The following is an 18,633-nucleotide window of genomic DNA, read 5'->3' as shown; positions in this document are numbered from 1 at the left end:
CTGAAAGCGTTTCTGTATCAAATAGCGTTTATAATTAGCGGCCCGCCCTTCATGTCTGTTTCTCAAAATTAACCCATGACATAGATGGCTGCCAATTAGACTCCAGAGGTATCAGATCCTGGGCACAGGAAGGTGACAACAGATGCCTGTGGGTGGGCAGCTAGCACCGAGTGGCCCGTGCGTGTGTGGTCGCGAGCCCCAGGGACAGGGCAGGTGAGGCGACAAGACAGCTGTAAAATATAAGCTGCTCAGTGGGGCTGTGCAGAGAATGCCCGGGGATGGAGACGAGACAGCTGGAATGTGGCAGCCCCAGAGGAGACAGAGTGCCCGTCGCCGGCGGTGGGGAGTGGGGTGGTGGCGGGCCAGGAGGTCAGTGTTAAGCGCGGGGAGTGGGGAGGCCCTGACAAGTGCACTCCCAGCGTGAGGGCGGCCTGAGCAGAGCGTGGAGGTGGGCACGCAGGCAAGGTTTAGGGACAGTGGCTCATGCGGGCTTGGCTGAAGAGGAGCCCTGGGAGGCGGGAGTTAAGCTGGGAAGGGCGTGGGAGCCGTGAGTGCCAGACCCAGGCCTCCCAGTCCTCATCCCCATGCTGGCCTGGTGGGCAGAGGAGTGGGGCCCACCCACAGCAGGACGCCAGGCCACACCATGACTCTGGCCAGGGTGCTGAGTTGCGGTGGCCCGGCGGTCTGCTCCACTCCCCACCCACGGTGCCACGCCATCTCACGCCACCTGCTCTGGCCGCTCTAGAGAGTGCCCGTCCTGCTTGAGTGGAGTCTGTGTTGTTGGTGACCGTACGTCTGACTCAGCTGAGCTTCTGGGCCCCGGCTCAGGGCCTTCTCACCTCCCACACTTGGAGAGCCCCTGTTGAGGCTGGTAGAATACAGAATCTCCGTGGGTCTCAAAGTGTCTCCCAAGGACTCTTGGGGGCCAAGGATTGGGCAAGATGGGGAGTGAAGGAAGTGAGGGGAGCCAGGTGCCTTTACCCACCCTTGGAGCCCAGCCTCAAGGAGGTGCTGGGAAGGGATGGGTATGATCCCGCCCTCCAGCAGCTGATAGCTGCTAAAGGATGCTCAGGCCGAAGGGAGCGTCAGCACCAAGGCCAGCGCCCCGCCCGGCTCTTCAGAAGTGTCCTGGCGGGTGCAGGTTCGAGGACTCCATCCCAAGGCCACGTTGAGTCAGCCTCCTGGGTCAGGCGTGTGGAAGGGGCGTGGAGGGCGGAAGGGTGGGATAAGGCGGGTGGTGCTCCCGGCTCAGCGTTCACCGGGCTGTCTTCCTCCCAGGGGGAGCAGGACGACCGCTCCTACAAGCAATGCCGGACCTCCAGCCCCAGCTCCACCGGCTCCGTCAGCCTCGGCCGTTACACCCCAACCTCGCGATCACCCCAGCACTATAGCCGTCCAGGTACTTGGCCTCGCCCCCACAGCTCCTTTCACCCCCCTGAACCTGTGCTTCTTGTTGCTTTTCCTGAGGGGTCTGTCTCGTACTTTGCACAGCTGGAAAAAGGACGGGCTGGGAGATGGAGGGCTGTGCTTTTAGTGACAGAAACAAAAGGCCCTCTGCGGGCCTGGGTGAGGAGGTGAAGTGCAGAGGCGGCAGGTTACCCCATTGATTAGAGGAGCCATCCTGGGAAACACGCAAGGCAGTGCTGGGCACGTAGAACCCAGCTCACGTGTTAGTGTCAGGAATGAAAAACCACACAAAGTGCAGGAGTCACTGAGTTCCGAGCTCCCGGAATTCTTGGAAGGTTTGCACTGTGAAGGCGAAATCAGCGGGCAAAAACTGGCATCAGCATACGCATGCACGCTTCCCCTGTTTCTGGGTCAGTGGCCCCAAAGACAGCCGTGGGGACAAGCCTGAGGAGGGTCCTCTCTCCCCCGCCCCGGCCTCATCCCCTGCCTGGCGCCCAGCTGTGTATTGCTTTCCCTTCCCTCTTAAAACTCTGAGCTGCCTCAGTGTGTCCGAGTCACAGGGACTCCACACAGAGGCTGCTTTTCTGAGGGATTTTTCCAAGCACCTCCTCCTCGGCCAGCTGCTGCATGGCTCCATTCTCACCTCCATGAACTCAGCTCTTGAGTTTTGCAGAGCTTGTGGAAAAATCAAAGCTCCATTCATTGGCAAAGTTATGTTCATTACCTCCCTGCCATGTGCCTGGTACGTCCTGCTCGACAGAAGTTTGGAAAGTGGGTGAGTGAGTGAATGAGTGAGTGAGTGGTGAGAGATGCGTGACTGACTCAGGGAATGAATGAGTAGGTGGATGACTGGGGGAATGAATGAATGAGTGGGGGAATGAATGAACGAGTGAATGAGCAAATGATTGGGGGAATGAATGAATGAGTGGGGGAATGAATGAATGAGTGGTGAATGAATGAATGAGAGGTGAACGAGTGAATGAGTGGGGGAATGAATGAGTGGTGAATGAATGAATGAGTGATGAATGAATGAGAGGTGAACGAATGAATGAGTGGGGGAATGAATGAGTGGTGAATGAATGAATGAGTGGGGGAATGACCGAATGAGTGGTGAATGAGTGAATGAGCAAATGAGTGGGGGAATGAATGAATGAGTGGGGGAATGACTGAATGAGTGGGGAATGAGTGAATGAGCAAATGAGTGGGGGAATGAATGAATAGGGGAATGAATGAATGAGTGGTGAATGAATGAATGAGAGGTGAACGAATGAATGAGTGGTGAATGAATGAATGAGTGGTGAATGAATGAATGAGTGGTGAATGAATGAGTGGGGGAATGACCGAATGAGTGGGGGAATGAATGAATGAGTGGGGGAATGAATGAATGAGTGGGGGAATGAATGAATGAGTGAATGAGCAAATGATTGGGGGAATGAATGAGTGGGGGAATGAATGAATGAGTGGTGAATGAATGAGAGGTGAACGAATGAATGAGTGGGGGAATGAATGAATGAGTGGGGGAATGACTAAATGAGTGGGGGAATGACTGAATGAGTGGGGGAATGAATGAATGAGTGGTGAATAATGAATGAGTGGTGAATGAATGAATGAGTGGGGGAATGAATGAATAGATGAGTAAGTGAGTGAGTGGGTGGGTGGGTGAGTGAGAGAGTGAATTAGCAAGTGAGGGAATGAGGGGTTGACTGGCCAGGCAGGTGGGTAGGTCAGGGAGAAGGGCCGTCAGCCTCTCTGAGGACCCCTCTGCTGACCCCTGACCGCTGTATTTGAGTCACCTGGGCTGGCCAGCTGGTGCCTGGCCGGATGGCCACCCCAGGGTCAAGGCCTGACTTTCTCCTGGGTGAGGCCTGGTGCCTGTCCGGTGACTGACCCTTCCCCAGTCTGGCTAACTGCCCTCCGCCTGGGTCCCGGACCCCAAGAAAGCCCCTTCATGGGGCAGTGGGCAAGACCCAGGGGGCCAGCTGCTCCCACCCAGCAGGCCTGCAGCGGGCCTGGGCACCTTGACCCCAGCGGGCAGGCCTTCCTCCCTCCGAGCCCGGAGCAGAGGTGCCCCGAGTGGGCTTGGCGGCTCAGCCCCTCGAGGTGCCTCAGAAAGGTGTGTGTTCTTGGGTCAAGACGGCAGAGCGGGGCCTGGGGCTCTTCTGCGGCCGTGTGGCCGGGCGGGCTGACTCTGACTTGCTCTCTGTCGCCCGCAGCTGGTACTGCGAGCGTCGGTACCAGTAGCTGCCTGTCCCTGTCCCAACACCCAAGCCCTTCTTCCGTGTTCAGACATCATTACATCCCGTACTTCCAAGGTAAGGCGCGCGAGGCTGCGGGCTGTGCCCTGGGCCACCCGCAGTGCGTCCTGTCTTGCTGCCCTGTGTCTGCTGCCGCATGGCCACCCCAAGCCCCCGTCTCATGCCCGTGCTCCCCGCTGTGTGTCTTGTGTGTCCAGCTCTGTCGATGTGTCCGTGTTCCCAGGAGGCAGCTGCTTGTGTCAGAAAAGCGAGCAGCAAGGTGGGAAGAGGGTTCTAGGACCTACCCAACGCCCACCTTGGGCTGGCTCCAAAGCCTTTACCTCAGTCACCCCATGTTATCTCCCTCTCGGCTCGGCGGGCATGGGGGACTGCTTGCCACAGTCATCAGGAGGTGTCCGCGGCTTCATTTCATGGTGGCCGGGCACCCCGCGTGGCTGCAGCTCTTCCCAGGGCTCAGACCTGCCCGTCTGCCCCACCCATGCCCAGGCACATGTGTGTGAGTCAGTCCAGGAGAAGGGCCAGTTCCTGGGTTACGGACTGCATTGTGCCCTCAGATTCATCTGCTGATGTCCTGAGCCCCCGTGAGCCTGCGTTTGGAAAAAGCGTCTTTAGGAGAGTATTAGGGTTGCGTGAAGTCATAAAGGTGGGGCCCTAATCCGATGGGGTGGGTGGCCTTTTTGGAGGCGGAACAGACAGTCTGTCTGCGTGTGCTCAGAGGAAAGGCCGTGTGAGGCCAGAGCAGTGTCTTCTGCCGATGAGAGAGGCTGCACCTGAGACACAGCCTGGCCAGACCTTGATCTGGGACTGTCAGCCTCCATTCCGGGAGAAACGAGTGTCTGCTATGCGAGCCAGGCAACCGACGTGCTTTGTTACGCAGCCCTAACTGACTGATACACCCCGGAAAGATCCCCCAGAGCACAAGAGAAGCAGCGGTGGGTCTGTTGGTTCCCCTGGAGTGAGTTAGGGTCCCCGTTCTTCATGGCTGCCGAGTGCAGAATGTTTCAGGAGAACCTTCTGACCCTGAGGGACCAGGAGAGGCCAGCCCAGCGGGATTAATGCATCACTGATGGTCACCCATCCCGGCTCCTTGGAATTTGGATGGTTCTCACATGCATTGTCATCACCCATCTGAGTGACCCCGTTAGTCTAACTGAGAAGAGTGCCCCCTGGTCAGTGGGGTGCTTTCCCCTCCTCTCTGTGGACCTGGCCCCGCAGCTCCCAGACTATTTTGGACGTCCTGGCTTTTCTGAGAAGGAGCAAAGCCCCAGATCTCGTGAGCAGGAGAGCAGCGTGGCTTACGTGCATCCATGTGGACAAGGGTGCCATGTGGCTGGGATGTGGCCTCACCCAGAAGCAGACAGAAGACTCACTGCAAACTAGAGGGAGCTTGACGTTTAGACGCGGCCCCGCAGGTCACCCACGCCGGTGCCCCTTCTTCTTGTCTCGAAGGTCAGAAAGCTGAGCACACAGCTTTCCTCCCGCCCGATGTGGCCCTGCTTTGGGTCCCTGGCAGAGGTATGGCCCAGAGGCAAGGCCAGGCAAGCTGCCCCACCCTTGGAGCTGGGCTGACCGCCCGGGAAACAGCTTTGTCCACATCCGTCCAGGCGGCCCCGGGGACTGCCCTTCAGCTCTCCACCAAAGCATGGCTCAGAAACTGTATCACGACCCCTCCAAGGGCACCCTGAGGTCAGGGAGGGGTCACGGTGTGCTCCAGGTGGGCACTGGCTCCACGGTGGGCCACCCTGCTTCCCTTCTGCCTGCTCTTTCCCCCAGTTCTCTTTGTCCAGGAATCGGGCAAAGCCCCGACCCTCCTCTCTTGTGCAGGATGTGGAGGGTGCCTGCCTGGCACCCCCGGGTCTGCCTGCTGCTGACTTCCAGGGCCGCCTGTGACCTCAGGAGCCCCAGCCCCCTTCCCAGGCTCCCCCCTGAGGAGACGGAGGTGCAGGGACAGCTTGCTGGGCTGGGCCCAGAGGCAGGCCGTCACTCACCAGGTGCGTCCACTTGCAGGCTGTCGGACCGCTCCTCCCCAAGGCCCACGGGGTCTGGTGCATCACAGCCTGTGGGCGCTCTGTGGCGAGCCATGCCAAGGGCCACCTGCCTTCCTCTCAGCTGGTCATGGGGCCTGGTGTCCACTTGCATTCTAGGAAAGCCTTCCCTGGCCGCTCCTCCCAGCAGCTCAGCTTCCTTGGCTGCTCAGCTGGAGGTTTTCCCTCTGGACGATGCTACAGGTTGAGGGCTCACCCAGGAGGGACCAGCGCTTGCCCTGACCTGGCCACATGCCCCTCCATTCCCACCTCACCCCTCCATTCACAGACACACCTCCCCACCATGTCCTGGCACCCAGGGCCACCCTCCTGACAAGACCTGTGTGCAGCTTAGGTGCCCGTGGCAGCCATTTGCACTTTAGTATAAATTTCAGTCCCTGGTGTATTTCCCGGGACAGTGTGAGGTTTAAGCCCGACCTCTCACCTGTTAAGGAGCAGGCTGCAGGGACCAGCAGTTGAGTGCAGAGAGAGGTGATGCTGGCAGGACCATGCTGCTGGGCAGGAGGGGGCAGTGACCCGTGAGCCCCCCGCCCGCAGTGTGAGGGGGCGAGGAGAGGCTGCAGAGGCGGAGCCTCTCATCGGAGCCCCCTTGCCCACCCACTGGTGGTGCCTGTCGGCACCTCTTCATCTCACCCCCTTCTGGGGCCATCCGCCTGGTGGCCGTGGTCGGCCCAGGTGGCCTGAGGCAGCAGGCTGGGCAGGTGGAACCCGCCTGCATCGTGGTGTCCCGTGGGAGCCCTGCAGGGGCTGGGGGCTGGCCTTGCCTCTGGTCACCTTGAGAAGATCCATGGAGCCAGGTGGGGGCGCTCCCGAGGGCTGAGTGTGGACAGCTGAGCAGCGGAACGAAGGGCATGGTGCTGGCTCGGAAAGTAAAGTACAAACGTCCATGGTCCACAGCCACGTAAAGCATGACCGAGTAATCAGCCAATGGGGAGAAGAGACCAGCTCCCGGCAGAAGGGACCCCAGTGATTCACGGGGACCCTCTGCCCTCCAGGAGGGGTGCCCTCCTCCCTGCCGCCAGGAGGGGGCTGTGCTGGGCAGTTTCCCTGCAAAGAGCACAGAGTTGGGGGCGGAGAGGAGCCAGACGTGCAGAATCCTGGGCCAGCACGACCTTGGCCGTGGGGTCAAGGTCAATCTCAGCACCAGGTCACATGGACGGCAGCACCCCTGACGACGAGGGGAGGGCTCCTCCCCTCCGGGCTCTTCCCCCCAAACCTGTGACCTCGTCTGGTCATGAGAACACACCCGGCAAATCCTCCCTGAGGGGCAGTCTGCCAGACACCCGCACGGAACTTCTCAAAACTGCCCAGGTCATGAGGTGCTGGACAGAGAGAAGCAGTCACAGCCCTGGGGGCCTGTGGGGGCACGAAGACCATGTCGCCTGGCATCCTGGACAGGTCCCGGGATACCCAAGGGACACGAGCAGAAAACGGGTGAAATCTGAGTGAAGCAAGGTGTTTGGACAACACCGGGGTGGCGAACCGCTGGCTGCATGTAAGATGGAACCGCGTGGGATTCGCGGGAAACCACTGTGTCACCCGGAACTGCTCCGCAGCAAAGCACTGACTCCCGTGGGCAGGGGAGACGGCTGTTCACGGGCCAGCGCTTCCTGGGCTCCGGGATGGCTCCTCCACCGAGGCCCTCACGGCTCCCTGAGGGCGCTGAGGACTGTCCGTAGCAGAGGTCAGAAGCGACCTCCGTGCTGACCCGCCTCCGGGAGGGGCCACACGTCCGGGCACGAGGAGCTCTGTGCTGTTTCAGCGTCGCCGCACAGCTGGGCTTGCCTCTGGCGTTCTCTCACCCCTGGTGATGTCGGTGGTGGGGGTTTTGGCCACCAGGACCCACGGGGAAGGCAGTGCCCAGAGCTCAGTCTCGCCAGCACCCAGGGCCCTGTAGAAGGCGGCCGTGGGGAAAGTGCTCTGCGAGGCCCCAGGTGGGGTCTATGCGAGCGTGCACTTCACCGGGGGTTAGCGGCACGGTGACTAGGCGGGCAGGCGGGCGTCCAGAGAAGGGAATGGCCGGTTGGGCTGTGTCCCCTGGGAAGGCTTTGCACCTGAGCCTCAACCCAGGCGGAGCCTGGACAAGCAGGGAGGATTGGAAAGGGGGTCCCCCAGGGGTTGGGGGAGGAGGGGCGACGAGCAGAGACAGATTGGGTCAGATCCTAGTCTTAGAGTGTGGTGGCCAGTGAAGAGGGCCCTGGATGGCAGGTGTGAGGTGGGTGTGGCCTGCCCCCTGACCCCAGTGAAAGCCACAGTCCTCAGATACACGTGCATGTGTGCACACACACAGTGCACACACACACACATGCGCACACATGCCCACAGAGACACAGGCACAGACGTGCATGGGTGCACACGCAGACACATGCACACATATGCACGCACACGCACACGTGAATATGTGCATACACACCTGTGCACACATGCACACATGCACAGAAACACATGCACAGATATGCGCACACATGCACACGTGCACACACACACATGCGCACACATGCCCACAGAGACACATGCACAGACGTGCATGGGTGCACACGTGCATACACATACATGTGCGTGCATGCACACCCACATGTGCACATGCAGACACGTGCACACATATGCACACACATGCACACGTGAATGCGTGCATACACACCTGTGCACACATGCACACACATGCACACATGCACAGAAACACACGCACAGATATGCGCACACGTGCACACATGCACACACACATGTGCGCTCATGCACACAGAGACACATGCACAGACATGCGCACACATGCACATGCACACGTGCACGCACATGTCCACACACGTGTGTACACACATGTGCACGTATGCACGCGCATGTGCACATGCACAGGAGTCTTGCTTGTGAAGCCGGATGCCGCACAGTGACCCTGAGGACTGGGGAGGATGGGGTCCCATGACGAGCTGGAGTCTGCCCCACCTGGGTGGAGCAGAGAGAAGCCATGGGAGGCTGGGCCAAGACGCCCTGGCACAGCAGGGTGCCCCAAGGCAGGCCGTCCTCAGCTGCTCTGGGTTCGAGCAGATGAGTGTGAAGCCCCCACTTCCGCGTGTTCTGTGCCCTGGGGGTGATGAGTCATGGCCAGAAGGGCGGCTCTGCGGTTTCCTTCACGCGCCCATGGGCATCGTCTACCCACTGGGAAGTGCGGCCTAGCCTGAGGCTCCAGAAGGCTCTGAGCTGTGCTGGAGGGCGGTGCTAAGGGAAAAGCGGGCTTCACACCCCCTCCCTGAGGGGTACAGTTCTCTACCCGATGTTCTGTCCACGCTGACAGATGAAACTGGTGTCCTGGTGGGAAGCTGTTGGAAGCTGCAGTCAGTCTGGGGAGCTGGCTGCGGTATGCTGTGCCCACCCTGCCCCTCGGGCCCCCTGGGGTCCCCAGCACACCACCCCCAGGCAAGAGCAGCCCCCAAGCCCGTCTGCCGCTCCACCCCCGCCAGCCCACCTCCAGGCCGGCCCATGCTGCCTCATCGCGTGTCGCCTTGGGGTCCTGTGACTCCCAGTCCGGGGTGTTTTCAGGTCGAGATGTCCCTTTCCTTTCACCGAGCGGTCACGTGACGTTCCCTGAGCTCAAGTGGGGAGTGAGTTGTGCCTTTGTATGTCCTGCTGAGATGAGCCGTGCGCCATCCCTTCAGGAGGTGTGGGGGTGGGGCGGGGAGGGCCACCGGGTGACCACGGCTGTCTAAAGTCTGTGACTTGATAATCCAACCTTGTCCGCAAAAACTGAACTGACAGATCCAGATAGGATAAAAGTCAGAGCCAAAATCAGAGGGCTCTTCCCCTTCAATCTAGCCAAAAGAAAAAAAAACTGCTTTATTTGGGAACATGGCAGCTGATGAACACCAGTTGCCTCTTTTTCTCCTGTAGCTGATAAAATTGGCCTCAGTGGTTTTTGAAAGACAGATGTCGATGAGTTCTAGAACTTCAGCCCCTGTTGTGAATGGCTGATTTGTGAATCCTCCAGGACGTCAGCGTCTTTTTACACAAGGATACTTAGGAAAAAGTGGGGGTGCTTAGTCTTGATGAATTTGTGATTTCCTAGATTCAGGCAGCAGCCTGGCCATGCCCACTCCCACCGCCCAAGGAAAGAGGGGCACTGTCGATGGCCCGGCCAGCCATCCCGGGAACTTGGAAGCAGGCTGGGCCCTGCCCTGGGCACTCCTGTTCCCCCATTCTGAGGCCATGGAAGGCGGTCCCTCGAGGTTGGATTAACGAGTCGTGGGCCCCCATCTGGAGGTGTCGGTGGAGGAGGGGTGACACTCTCTCCCCTGGGCAGAGGGCACGGAGGCCCCACCAGGCAGGGGAGACAGGGGCTCCCCAAGCTCTCACGCTTGAAATGCTCTCCTCTGCTTTCCCCTCCCGCCTCTGTCTGCTGTCTTCGCTCTTCCGTCTGGAGGCAGTGAAAGTGGCCGGAGCACTCCCAGCCTCTCCGTGCTCTCAGACAGCAAGCCTCCCCCCTCCACCTACCAGCAGGCTCCTCGCCACTTCCACGTCCCAGGTAGGCGCCCAGGACGCACGGCCACCCACCAGGCAGATGGGCCGCCCCTGAGCTGTCGGGGCGGGCGTCTGCCCTTACCTCTTGGGATTCGCATGTTCCCCAAGCTTCTTCATCCCCCACCCCACCCCCATATTCTGAGATGCTTTAAAAATCCACAGATGGGTGGTGTGCGCATCCCCAAACCGGCACGTGTTTGAGTCTCTCCCGAAGCCCCACGAATCCCGGGGAGGCGCGGCTGCCCTTCTGGGAGTGGACTGGAGACAGGTTGTCACTGGACACCCACTCTGGCCCCCTCCGGCCCTCTGCCCCTTTCACAATGGTGGGTGGCATCTGGGCTGAGTGCAGCTGAGGTGTGTGGGGCCCGGGCGCCCGTCGCTGGGGTCCTCGATCCGTGCTGGGGACTCTGGGTGGCGGGCTGCTTGCTGACGGACAGCGGGAGAATGGGCACGACCACAGTGCGCTTGCTCACCCTGCCGTCTCTCTCCTTTTTCTCCTTTCTCCTTTCCCAGACACTGGCGTCAAAGACAACATCTATAGGAAACCCCCCATCTACAAGCAGCATGGTACATGCCGCCGGAGCCCCCGCTGCTGCGTCTGCCCTGCATGCCTGCCGGGGCCTTCGCTTCTGCATGCTTGCTCGTGCTGTGCTTTGATACGTGATGGGGAGGGGGCTGCGGGGGCTGCGGCCTGAGCACTGGGTGCGTGGTGTTTGCTGGTGGGATCCCGGGAGACCCCTTCGTAAATTGCAGCGGAGAGTGTGTCTGAGTAAGCGCCTCTGTGTGTGTGTGTGTGAACCGAGGGCTGACTCGAGGGCCGGGCTGCAGATGAGGGCTTATAACTGCGAGCTGGTCCCCACGTGTGGCTTCAGGGGCACCGCTTTGAGGGGAGCAGCCAGCTTGATTTTAGCCTAGATGGTGAGGGACGGAGGTGCCTGGACCCCAGGGTGGCCCAATCTGGTCTTTGGAAAATAGTACAAACCAAAATCAGTCCTCTAGCCCTCCGTGAGAATATAAGTCCTGAGTTTTGAGAATCTCTGATGGTAGAATTAACGACTTGGCCTTTGGTTAAGGAGATTTCAAGCCTCAGCAAATAGGGGCAGGTGATTTCTGCTGGCGAGGGTGTCTCTCACCGCGCCCCCGGCCCTGCCTCCGATTTCCCTCCCAGACGTGACCAGCCGTCTGCACTCCACTGAGCCTGCAGGAGTCAGGTGTTCAGGGGACAGGAGGCTCCAGGTCTCACCTCTGTTTCTTCAGAGAATTTCTGGTGATTTGGGATGTGTTGCTTCACCATCCTGAGCCTCTGTTTCCTCATCTGCAGAACAGGACTGATCCTCCGTCCTGCCTTTTGGACAGGCTGGTTGGGAGGGCCCGGGTCGGGCAGTGGAAGTGAAATCGCGTTCTAAACTGTCGTGATGCGGGATTGCTATTAAATCCCTAGAGAGATGGGAAGGGGAGCTCCCATGCTTAGAGTTCTTGCCCAGAGGCACCCGCCGGATGGCCGCAACCCCTGTCGACAACTGGAAGGATGCTGTGGGGTGAAAGCTGTCAAAGCGTGTATTCTGGACTTCCCAGGCAGTCCAGTGGTTAAGACTCAGGCTTCTAATGCAGGGGGCGTGGGTTCAATTCCTGGTCAGGAAACGAAGATACTGCATGACACGCAGCATGGCCAAAGATCGTGTGTTTTTTTGTGGCTTACTGGGCTTCCCAGGTGGCGCAATTGGTAGAGAATCCATCTGCCAGTGTAGGAGACACAAGAGATGCAGGTTCGATCCCCGGGTCGGGAGGATGCCCTGGAGGAGGAAATGGCAACCAACTGCAATATTCTTGCCTGGGAAGTCCTCTGGACAGAGGAGCCTGGCGGGCTACAGTCTGTGGGGTCGCAGAGAGTCAGACACGACTGGCTGGCTGGCTGGCTGGCTGGCTGGGGCTTACTACAAGCCCGTGGTCTGTCTGTTTTATAAATGTTCTCCTTGACTGCAGTAGGCCCTGTGCTCTGGGTATTTCTTCCTCTCCCCAAGAAAGCAAGAGATGACTGGGAACTCCTGGGCTTCCAGGAGGTGATGCCTTTTACTGTTGCCTCCCTTGATCGGAGAAGCAGGGAACCCAGATCTTCCCAAGGGATCAGAGAGGGTGGGGCTCGTGAACCCCAGGACCCTCAGAGGTTGTCCAAACCAGCCCCCTGTGTCATCCGTGGGGAAACTGAGCTCAGGAAGGCAGGGGCAGGCAGACAGTGATGTTTTCCCTTCGGGGCGCCCGTGCTCCAGCCTTGAAGCTGTCCTCGTCTGCGGGGAGAACTGACTGACTTGGCCTTTGATCAGCCGGTGACATGCCACTTACACACACAGGGTAGGAGGGGGCCAGGTGGTAAATCAGCTTGTGAAATTGCTCCCTAGCATCTGATGAGGCTGAGATCCGAGACAGAGAACTTCTCACGCTAAGTCTCCTAACTGGATCGTGCCACAGAGATTCCGTTTACCTTTTTATTTTTTTGGCCGCACCATGCAGCTTGTGGGGCTAAATTCCCCGACCAGGGATTGAACCCATGGCCCCTGCAGAAGCGCAGGGTCTTAATCACTGGACCATCAGGGAAATCCCGGTTTGTTCTTACCAGGAGTGATCTTCATATATTTTTTTAAAATCTGGATATTTAAAACTTTTCTATTGAAAGGCAAGTGAATTCCTATTTGAACCCACACTATTTTAACGTTCTGGAACTTGAGCTTATTGATTACGCTATGAAATGAACCTTATAGAGCGCCTGCTCTCTGCCGAGCGTTCAGCCTCACGGTGGGATGAGCAGGAACACAGTCAGCCCCTGCTTGACTGTAAAGGGGCTGCGACAGAGGCAGGCGCTCTCAGGGGCCGCGAGTCCTCTCGTCCTGCTTTCCCCGGACAACCCTCGGGGGGAAATGGATGGGTGCGATGGGGTGCATTTGAGACGTTCTGACTTTAGAAGGCTTCCCCGTCTAGCTGGACCATGTCCACCGGAACTGCCTCGGGGTGGGGGCGTGCATGCGTGTAGCACGCATGTGTGTGAGCATGCGCGTGTGTCCTGTGTGTTTCCGGTCCATGTGCAGCCCCTTCTCCTCATCTCAGCAGCAAACTGACCGTCCACTCATCTCTCAACAGAGAGAGGAACACACCTCAGGCTGGAGAAGCCGTCAGTTTAATCTCTCGACTTGCCAGAAACAAACTCCAGGCAGGGACGTTGAGTTCCTGGGCCATTTAATTAGTTTGCTATGTCACTACTACCCGGAGCAGGGTTCAAACTCACACAGACACATGTCCATTGGACCTTAAGTCCAACGCCTTGGCCACTCAGCAATCCCAGTGGTAAGAATACTGGACTGAGTTTCCACGTCCTCCTCCAGGGCATCTTCCTGATCCAGGGATTGAACCCGCATCTCTCACTTCTCTGGCATTGGCAGGCAGGTTCTCTACCAGGGCCACCTAGGAAGCCAAATGGCAACCCACTCCAGTGTTTCTTGCCTGGGAAGTTCCATGAATAGAGGAGCCTGGTGGGCTACAGTTCATGGGGTTGCAGAGTCGGACTCGACTTAGCAACTAAACCACCAAGTCACTTCAGTCGTGTCCAACTCTTTGCGACCCCATGGACTGAAGTTGCCAGGCTCCTCTGTCCGCAGGCCTTCTCCAGGCAATACTGGAGGGGGTTGACATGCTCTCCTATTAATTAGTTTAAGATGATACATTCAGTGAGCTTTAAAAATGTATTCTTTTTAATTAATGTATTTACTATTTAACTTTCTATTGCCAAGTCATCAAAAGCTATTTTTAATTTAGCAACGCTTTTTTTCTGATGCCTTCATCCCACTTTTGTGTTTGGGGAAATGAGCCTCCAGCCAGGCCTGGGGACTCGGGGAGGGGAGGGTGGAGGGCACTGACATTGAGGATGAGGATCAGGGTCAGGATTAGCGATTGCATAGCTGCCGCAAACGCATCGTGTGTGCTGGGGCCCCATCTCGACATAGGCCTGTTAGCTGCCACGCAGTCCCTCAGTCGTGTCTGACTCTTTGCAACCCCGTGGACTGCAGCGTGCCAAGCCTCCCTGTCCATCACCAGCACCCAGGAGCTTACCCAAACTCATGTCCATAGAGTCGGTGATGCCATCCAGCCATCTCATCCTCTGTCGCCCCCTTCTCCTCCTGCCTTCAATCTTTCCCAGCATCAGGGTCTCTTCCAAGAGTCAGTTCTTCGTATCAGCCGGTCAATGTATTAGAGCTTCATCTTCATCATCAGTCCTTCCAATGAATATTCAGGACTGATTTCCTTTAGGATGGACGGATTTGATCTCCTTGCGGTCCAAGGCAAGGAAGCTGAGGTCAGGGCCATGAGGTGGCCGTCGTGACCAGCTGACGGCCAAGCCACCCCAGGCCTGCCCGACCCCTGAACCCGCTGCTCTCACTGAACGTCACTGGGGACCAGCAGTATTTTCTTTGACTACGTTAGCTCCACCTCCTGTCGCTCAGTTGCTCAGTCGCGTCTGACTCTTTCGACCCCACGGACTGCAGCGTGTCAGGCTCTTCTGTCCCTCATCATGTCTCTGCTTGGTTACAACTTAATGACATGTTTTTAAAAAGGAATGAGAAACAGGAAAGGAAGCAAAGGAACTGAATGGAAAATACGAATGAAGGGAAAGAAGAACCACGTCCCACTGGGAAGAGCTGCTGTCGGACCGGCGGGGGGTGTTGGGCAGGCTGGGGGTCCGCAGGAGGCCTCCCACTGCCCGCTAAACCCCCAGCTGTGACGGGGACCTTTTTTGGGTCCTTTGAACAGCCCCGAGTCACCTGCAGTGTTGAGCCCAGTGCTGGCCCTCTGGGAGGCGGCCAGGACTCCCCCACCAGCTCTGAGTCCTGCTCTGGGGAGGAGGGTCCTGGCTCCCAGGAGCTCCGTGTGCAGCCACGTGATGCCCGGCACAGAGCGGGGGGGCTTTCCTCCCAGTGGAGTGAGCTGGCTCAGTGCTGACAGGGAATTCAAGAGGGAAGCGTAATGCCTCCCTCCAGACTTCCCAGGAAGCTGTCCAGCTGCGACGACAGATGTTCCATTTCGCCGGCCAGTGCGTGGGAACTGTCAGGCAGCGGCGTGCGTGGGAGCCCCGGCCCAGGGGGTGGGGGGTGCCTCACCACCTCCCACACCTGCTTTCAGCAAGGGGCTCCCTCCTGCCTCCCAGAGCCGCCCACCTGCACCAGGCCACAGGGACCATCCGCGCAGCCTGTAACTACTTCCCTGGTGGCTCAGGCGGCAAAGAATCCGCCTGCAATGCAGGAGACCCAGGTTTGATCCCTGGGTTGGGAAGATTTCTTAGAGGAGGGCATGGCAACCCACTCCAGTATCCTTGCCTGGAGAATCCCATGGACAGAGGAGCCTGATGGGCTACAGTCCTAGGGTTGCAAAGAGGCAGAAATGACACAGTGATTAATACTTTAAAGAAATTAATCTCATCTCGTGTGTCTCTCTGGGATTCCTTCATAGTGGGGTGGAGGCGCATTTTGGCTCTGGGGGGAAAGGGGATGGCTCTGGGCAGATCGCCCCTCCCATCAGGGTGCTTCCTGCAAAGGTCCCGGGCAAGCAGGAGCAAGGACATCAGCCTAGCCCAAAAGGGTGCTCATGGCAGATACCTTCCACAGCTCAGATGGAACCGCCTTGTGTGACAGGAAAGACGCACACAACTCTGTTTCTCTGCCTGTCCTGAACTGACCTGTCTGTTCTTGACACCCCGAAACGGCCTGCTACAAATTCGCTGCACGATTCGCCTCTCGTTTATTCCTAATATTTCAGACCTGTGAGCTGAGCTCCTCATATGTGGCAGTATCCATGTTCATCTCACGTGATCCTCTTCACGTGAAGGGGGTGGGGTGGGTGGCATTTGCCTGTTTTACAGATCAGAAAACTGAGGCTCAGGACCATTAAGGAAGCAGCCCGCAAGCCACACGAAGCGCCAGGGTCCTCTGTGTCCCTAAGCCCATTTCGCATTTTTGGAGAGACCCCCGCCGTGTGTTATGCGGCTCTGGAAAACCCCTGTTTGAGTCTGGTTAGCTCGTGCACACCTCTCGGAGCTGGAGGTGTTTGCAGAGAAAAGTTGCTGCATGTTGGTGGGGTCCCCCCATCGGAGGTGGGGCTTGGAGGTGTTTGCAGAGAAAAGTTGCTGCATGTTGGTGGGGTCCCCCCATCGAAGGTGGGGCCCTTCTTTGAGCCCTGAGGCAGCTCTACAGCCAGAGCTCTCCTGCCCTCGTGTGACCCCCAAGGCCGTGTGGGGTCCTCAGACCCAGGAGGTGGGGTGGGGGCGCGCTGGTCCCTGGGACGCGGAGCCTTCGGACTCTCACGCCCTCCACAGCCCTTTGGCCGACCGTTCAGTTGTTTGTGCATTTGCAAGTTACCCCAATCACAGCAGTGCCTGCAGGGGCCTCTGCGGGCTGGTGAGGGGTGAGGATCACTCACTTTTACCAGAAGAGCCAGCCATGGAGGCCGTCTCTGGGCTTGACAGTGGCCGAGCTCTCAGAGCCCCCAGTAGCCGCTGGCCGGAATGTCGCTGAGGCTGCTGCGCCAGCCACCAAGAGTCCGGCTGATGCATGGCTCGACGCCCGGGGCGCTGCTGCCCAGCGACAGCCATCGTCTGGGCAGCGGGAGCGTCCACACCGCTGGGCGTGCATCTGCCTCTGGGCCCCATCCCCCGCCGCTCCATCACGGTGCCCCGCACACAGGCTTGGCACCCGTTGCCCTCTGTCGGTGGAGAGAGCGAGGTCTTTCTTTTCATGTTGCAAGCCGCTGTCTCTCCCGGGAGAAGGAGAAACAGGGAGTCGTTGGGAATAACGAAATGTCAGAGCATCCAGGACAGTCTTCAACTGTGGCCTTATCTTGTCAAGGTCCTGTAGCCCAGTCCCCCGTTTCCAAGCTCTCGGGTCTGATGTCAGTCTTGTCGTTGGTGGTGCGCAAGGCAGGGTGCTCCCAAGGGCTAGAAGGTCTGAGCCCTCTGCAGGCTGCAGGTAAGGAGCCCGCCCTACGTGCGTCCTCGGCCTCCGTGGCAGGTGGCAAAGGACCCTGGGGTCTTCCTTTCGTGGTTCCGTGCGTGCATGGGGTCAGTGGTTTAGCTCGGGACGCACGGAATGGGTCATCACTGAGTTGGATGCTGAGAACTGTTGGCCTTGCCCTCGTGTGGTTTATTTCATCATGTTAGTTTGGAGACGATAACGTGAGCCCTGCTGGGTGGCAATCCCCACCCTCCCCCCGCAAAAAAAAAAGGGAAACGGCGAATGCAGACACCTCTTGACTCAGCTCCAGAGAGTCTGCCGAGCGGCGGACGTTCGCGCCCTCTCTCGTCGAGCCCGCCTCCGGTCTGTGTTGCGCCCCCTCGTTGCTCTTCCTGGAGTCCTCCCAGCGGCATCGCTCACTCACTGCTCTGCGTCTTGCGGGCAGTGAGGTGGGGCAGACGAGGAAGGACTTTGGAGTCCCATGTCAGCCTCTGCCGCCCGCTGATCTGTGATCTCGAGAAAGTCACGTCAGGCTCTGAGCCTCAGTCCTCTGATCTGAGAAATGGGTCACGTGGGGATGAGCAGTGAAGTCTCTGAAGCTCAACCCAGCAGAGTCTGACCCACTGGGGGCTGGACCACGAGGCCCTTCTGTTGTTTCAAAGTTAAACTTGGAAGGTAGAAAGCGCGATCTTCGAAATGCCAAGCAGCCAAGGAGGGGTCAGCTGGATTGTTAATGAGACATCGTGTCACACACCTGCCCTTCTGTTAGCGAATCCTGTGCAAGGCCCCCAGCCCCCATTCCTGCGGGGATAGTCCCCCAGCCGATCTGATTCCTCAGTCCTCAAAAGTACAAGTGCTGGCAACGTTTCTTTCATTTCCATTTTGAGCATGACTGTGAAGTGGGAACCAGGACGTGCAAACCCGCCATCAATGGTACGCTGCCTTGACCGATTGATGTTTCCCTTCCAGCTGCGAGGCGATCAGATGGGGAGGATGGAGGTTTCGACCTGGATAACAGGAAGGTAATGAGGGGCAGGCCCAGTGTTGGGGGGCCTTCTCCAACTCGAAGCCGCAGCCCCTCCCCTTAGGTGCTGCTCCCTAGGGGTCTGGCGCGGGCCACATGGAACCACATTTAAGAGGCAGTCCCACCAGCCTCCTTTCACTTAGGAGTAGTACCTCTTCTACCAAAGTCCTCATTCTTTGCTGTGTAACTTGAAAGTGAAAGCGTTAGTCGCTCAGCTGTGTCCAACTCTTTGTGACCCTGTGAGCCCTGCCAGGCTCCTCTGTCCATGGAATTCTCCAGGCAAGAATACTGGATTGAGTAGCCATTCCCTTCTCAAGGGCATCTTCCAGACCCAGGGATTAAACTCAGGTCTCCTGCATTACAGGCAGGTTCTTTACCGTCTGAGCCACTTCTGGTTCTTTAAC

At 58.3% G+C, this 18,633-nt stretch overlaps 1 protein-coding gene across 29 annotated transcripts in view; it reads left to right on the top strand.

Moving 5' to 3' along the window:
* Window positions 1–18,633, top strand: part of ABLIM2 (actin binding LIM protein family member 2) — a 167,770-nt gene that overhangs the window by 107,482 nt on the left and 41,655 nt on the right. For 14 of the 29 annotated variants that reach the window (XR_011257880.1, XR_011257877.1, XR_011257879.1 and 11 more), the window contains 5 exons: window positions 1,279–1,399; window positions 3,621–3,719; window positions 10,119–10,220; window positions 10,730–10,783; window positions 18,175–18,227. Coding sequence is in view for 20 of the 29 variants with exons in the window: in XM_069594823.1 (XP_069450924.1) it covers window positions 1,279–1,399; window positions 3,621–3,719; window positions 10,119–10,220; window positions 10,730–10,783; window positions 18,175–18,227 (429 nt within the window). In the remaining 9 variants the exon portion in view is untranslated. Of the gene's footprint in view, window positions 1–1,278; window positions 1,400–3,620; window positions 3,720–10,118; window positions 10,221–10,729; window positions 10,784–17,100; window positions 17,505–18,174; window positions 18,228–18,633 lie in introns of those variants that run through there. The other 15 variants (XR_011257882.1, XR_011257883.1, XR_011257881.1 and 12 more) reach the window with 4 other exon arrangements.

Source organism: Ovis canadensis, chromosome 6 (assembly GCF_042477335.2).
Source record: "Ovis canadensis isolate MfBH-ARS-UI-01 breed Bighorn chromosome 6, ARS-UI_OviCan_v2, whole genome shotgun sequence".
NCBI lineage: Eukaryota > Metazoa > Chordata > Mammalia > Artiodactyla > Bovidae > Ovis > Ovis canadensis.
This window is presented reverse-complemented; position numbering and strand designations above follow the sequence as displayed.